General features: G+C 30.4%; 1 protein-coding gene across 1 annotated transcript; it reads left to right on the forward strand.

The window, feature by feature from the left end:
- Positions 1 to 378: 378 nt before the first annotated feature.
- LOAG_15035 (hypothetical protein) lies at positions 379 to 1,106 on the forward strand (the record flags this gene model as incomplete). The annotated part of the gene is made up of 2 exons (XM_003150527.1): positions 379 to 705; positions 786 to 1,106. The coding sequence occupies 2 exons, from the start codon at positions 379 to 381 to the stop codon at positions 1,104 to 1,106; spliced, it is 648 nt and encodes a 215-aa protein (XP_003150575.1).
- Between the last annotated feature and the right edge of the window lie 908 nt (positions 1,107 to 2,014).

The following is a 2,014-nucleotide window of genomic DNA, read 5'->3' on the forward strand; positions in this document are numbered from 1 at the left end:
AAGAAATAATATATATATATATATATATATATATATGTATACTTGATAGGATGAAAATTCCGTACGGTTTGGAACCGGATTTCTTTTCCCCGAAATAAAATTCCGGACCAACCAATAATAAATTATTCGCAATTTCCCAAATGGCAATAACAGTACTTCCAGTTGTCGTTGTTGTTGTTGTCTTTTAATGGCAACAGAGCCAAGAATGTGGCAATAATCACATAGCCCGATGAATAATTTAGCATCACTGAAAAATTAAAATTTTCAAGAAATTTATGAAATCGTCGAAGATGGAAAGAAAAAAGCGAAGATTTTTGTTAGGATAATGACAAAGTTTTGAATTTTAATTTTAGAAATAGTCATGTTAACGTGAATTGGATGAGTGGGATTGTCGAGGATAGGATAGGAGAGAAAAGCAAGCCGTCCTTGCCTGTACACGTATGCGTTTCCTGGGATTACGATGTATATTGTGATATCGTGATGTATGTGACAGAGGACAGACAGACAGACGACGCACACATACACACACACACATGCATATCCGAGAGATATAAACCCCCGCCTCCTCCAGAAATATATAACAAAAACCGGGTGACACGGCTGGCATGTTTCTCCTTGATGGAAACGGACAGTTTTGAAGACAGAAGAATAATATGGTGCTCGATGCTGATAGGGAGTTCTATTCCTCGTTATTTTATCCCCGCGGTTACAGTCCTTGATAACTGTGAGTGATGGCGATAATGATTGGGTGCTAAGTGTGAACATTTCAAGAATTAAAAAATAAGTTTGTTACTACCGCTATTACTACTACTAATACTGCCACTACTACCACTACTACCACTACTACCACTACTACTACTACTACTACTACTACTACTACTACTACTACTACTACTACCACTACTACCACTACACTACTACTAGTATTACTACTTTTACCACTGCTACTGCTACAAAGTCTGGATTTTAAATTTGGATGTATTTTTTGCCGAATTACTGTTTATTTGTTTAAATTATGGGGAAAAAAAATTACAATTAAAAGCAAAGTTATCTGTATTGTTAATGATAAGAAAATCAATTTTCTCGGAAATATTTCTTTAGAATAATGTGTAAAATGAAAAGATTGAGAAACTTCCTTTTTTCATCAATTCATATACAGTCTTTTCTTTTTTCTTCTTTTTACTTTGATTTCTCTCTTGTCGTTATTCTTTTCTTTTTCTTTCATAAAAATTTTTCAAAAATATAATGATTTGAATGAAAAAGAAATTTAATTCGGTGGTAATTACTGGAAATAAAAGTTAGGAAAGTGAAAGTGGTTCAACAGATGAAATGCCACTTTTATTTTATCGATTAGATTTGGAAAAAAGAAATTTCTTGGACAAAATTTAAAATACGCTAAATTAAATTAAATTTGTACCGATAAATACTTCGAAATGTGTTCATTTATGCTTGCGCATTAGAAAATATTGAAAGCGCAATATTATTGAGATATATCCAGCCTATATTTAAATAAATGCATGCATGAAACATGAAAATTTCTTTGATTATTATTATTATTATTACTATTATTAATATACGAAATAATTGCCGTTATCACCAGCATAGACAGTGATGGCATCGACAAGGGGAAGATAATACAACAAAGAACGATTTAAATATAATATAGGAAGTACTTTAACAACGGTGACAGTCACAATTTTTGATGGGTTCTTTTTTCCTGTCCAATCCGATTGTACCAGGATAATGCCACGCGAGATTTATTTGTAGCTATCAAATCAATTTGTTAATTTGCAAGTTGAAACTTTTTGTCCTTTTTTCTTTAGTGATTTTTTTGTGCAAGCAAAAATGAAATTACTGCAATCTTTTTTCTTTTTAAAGTTTTTAAAAAACAATATTAAGAAAAAAATCGTATATGATCATAATTCTATAACATTTTCTTATCAATTATCTTTTCAATTTTTTTATTAATAATAATAATAATAATAATAACAATAATAATAATAATAATAATAAT

The sequence above is a fragment of the Loa loa genome (genome assembly GCF_000183805.2).
Source record: "Loa loa unplaced genomic scaffold supercont3.639, whole genome shotgun sequence".
NCBI lineage: Eukaryota > Metazoa > Nematoda > Chromadorea > Rhabditida > Onchocercidae > Loa > Loa loa.